At 35.1% G+C, this 2,658-nt stretch overlaps 1 protein-coding gene across 1 annotated transcript; it reads left to right on the top strand.

Annotated features, from left to right (window-relative positions):
* Positions 1–57: 57 nt before the first annotated feature.
* Positions 58–1,494, top strand: psmb4 (proteasome 20S subunit beta 4; the record flags this gene model as incomplete). The annotated part of the gene is given in 7 exon segments (XM_024298348.1): positions 58–184; positions 254–333; positions 411–557; positions 677–758; positions 883–999; positions 1,176–1,264; positions 1,365–1,494. Coding segments are annotated over 7 exon segments (655 nt in total), but the record flags the coding sequence as incomplete, so codon positions are not given.
* Positions 1,495–2,658: the final 1,164 nt, after the last annotated feature.

Below are 2,658 nucleotides of genomic sequence, written 5' to 3'. Positions count from 1 at the left end.
TTATGATACTATCGATGTTTTTCAGTTTTTGTTAATGTTTGATCTTTCTCTCCACAGGAACCCAATGGTAACCGGGACGTCAGTTCTTGGTGTGAAGTTTACAGGCGGCGTCATCATCGCCGCTGACATGTTAGGCTCCTATGGCTCTTTGGCGCGATTCAGGAACATCTCTCGACTCATGAAGGTAAAAGTTACTGTTGATAAAAACATCGAAATATGTAAAGACTTCGCTCATGTAGCGTTTGTCTTCCAGGTGAATGATAATACTATTTTGGGGGCATCAGGAGACTACGCGGACTACCAGTATCTCAAGCAAGTCATTGAGCAGATGGTGTAAGCTCACACTGAAACACTTCAGTCTGCTGTATGTAGATCATACATGTCGCTAAAGGTCGTGTTTCACGCCTCAGGATCGATGAGGAACTGCTTGGTGACGGCCACAGCTACAGTCCAAAAGCCATCCACTCCTGGTTGACCAGAGTGATGTACAACCGCCGCAGCAAGATGAATCCTCTGTGGAACACCGTTGTCCTTGGAGGTTTCTACAACGGAGAAAGGTGAGCCAGAAAGAAAGCTTTTTTGTTTATTTACTCAGTAAAGTGATGGAGAGTAACTCCTAGTCTAATGAAGGATGATCAATGATTTAATAAGGAATAATTAAATGTTATTTCCATAGTTTCCTGGGTTATGTGGACAAGTTGGGCGTGGCCTATGAAGCTCCAACAGTGGCTACTGGTTTTGGAGCTTACCTTGCTCAGGTAAGTTATATTTTCAGGAAGGGTTAATTTTGAATTTGTTGTCAAATTAAAAATATCAGGTTTGCTATTTGATGAAGGATGATTTTCATTGTCCAACTGACTGACTTTGCTGAATGTGTTACAGCCTCTGATGAGAGAAGTGGTCGAAAACAAGGCTGACATCACTAAGCAGGAGGCGAGGGACCTGATCGAGCGCTGCCTTAAAGTGCTGTACTACAGAGATGCTCGGTCCTACAACAGGGTAAGGACATCCATCATCCTTGTATTTTTATGCATCTTATTTTTGGCTAAACATGAAAGATGCGGATCAAAATCTTAATTTGTTTAACCAAAACTTAAAAAAAAACGGACTTTGTAATTAATTAATGAGAATTATCTTTTGGTTTGTTAAAATGTGTTACTGTGTTTATCTTTCAGCATGAGATCGCCATTGTAACCGAACAGGGGGTGGAAATAATTGGTCCTTTGTCTTCTGAAACCAACTGGGACATTGCTCACCTGATCAGGTAGGCTCCAGAGGGTTTAAGAGATTATTTTATTGCAAAGTCTGAAACTTTCTTGTAGCACAGTGGATTCATTTCTGCCTCTCATCTTATGTCTCTGCAGCGGATTCGAATGAACTTCCAGCCTGTCTCATCTTTCCATCAACACAATAAATAACCTGCAGTTTATCAAGTTTAGTTTCTTTTTGTTGGTTCACTTTGTATAATGAAAAATAAATGTAATAACATAAAAATAAAAAATCTCGACTATTTTTTTCCCATCCAATAAAGTTGATTTATAAAATACTAATTCACAATAATTTGAAAAAGGAAAATCAAATTTTCTCAACTAGTTCAGATTTTTTAGAGTCTTGGGAAATTAACCTATTTACTGCAAATGTCAAGGATTAAACATGTTATTTTTGCTTCAATTGAACATAATATTTCTGGAAAACTGTTGTTGAGCCATACATTTCTTGTTCAATTTGGCAATAATTTTCTCTATTAGGTCCTATTTTTGCAACCTTCCATCACATTATTAAATTCTAATCATATTGACCATAAAAATGAAAGTAAATCAACATATGTTTAAGAATTTTAAAAATTATTTTGTTAGTTTATTCAAGAAAACATATTGGGGCGTAGCTTTGATTTATATTAACATTTTTGATTTATTCTTACAATAAAATGTGTATATATAGTTTTTTTCACCTTTTGGTTGTTAGTGGTTGCCACAGTGAATCATCTACTTTTATCTAATCATTTGCATCCACTCTATTCTCAAAAACCACCTTCAAACTTTCCCCGAATGTATAAATGAACTTCTTTTTTTGGGTTTTCCTTTCATCTTCTTGTCAGTTCTACTTCAAAAGATAATCCATGTAAAACAAAAAGATGTTTTTGAAAAGTAGTTTCCTTTACTCCATATTATGACATGAAATCTGCATTAAGTTCCATAATATGCGGAGTACCCCAAGGGTCGTCTTGGGTCCCAAACTTTTCAACATGTATATAAATTATATCACCAGTGCATCCACATTTTTAAAATGCATTTTATTTGCTGATGATACTACGGTTTACCATGTGGGTGATTACATAAAACTAATGAAAGAGCTAATCCAAATGGAGCTAAAATAAAAATGGTTTGATATAAATGAACTTTCAATTAACTGTGAAAAACATATTTCATGATATTTAGCAAACAAGATGAATACTAATATTTCATTTGAAATTGCAGGTTTTCAAATCAAACAAGTGAAAGACACCACGTTTCTGGGAGTAATCATAGATGATAAAATACACCGAAATCACATATCAACTACATAAAAAAGAGCAAAAACAATAGCACTGTTGTATAAGGTCAAAGGTTCATTAGACAAAAAATAATTATACCTCATATATAATTCATTGATTGTTCC

This window comes from Oryzias melastigma, linkage group LG11, assembly GCF_002922805.2.
Source record: "Oryzias melastigma strain HK-1 linkage group LG11, ASM292280v2, whole genome shotgun sequence".
Classification (NCBI taxonomy): domain Eukaryota; kingdom Metazoa; phylum Chordata; class Actinopteri; order Beloniformes; family Adrianichthyidae; genus Oryzias; species Oryzias melastigma.
Note: the sequence above shows the minus strand (reverse complement) of the source record. Positions and strands in the feature narration are given on the sequence as shown.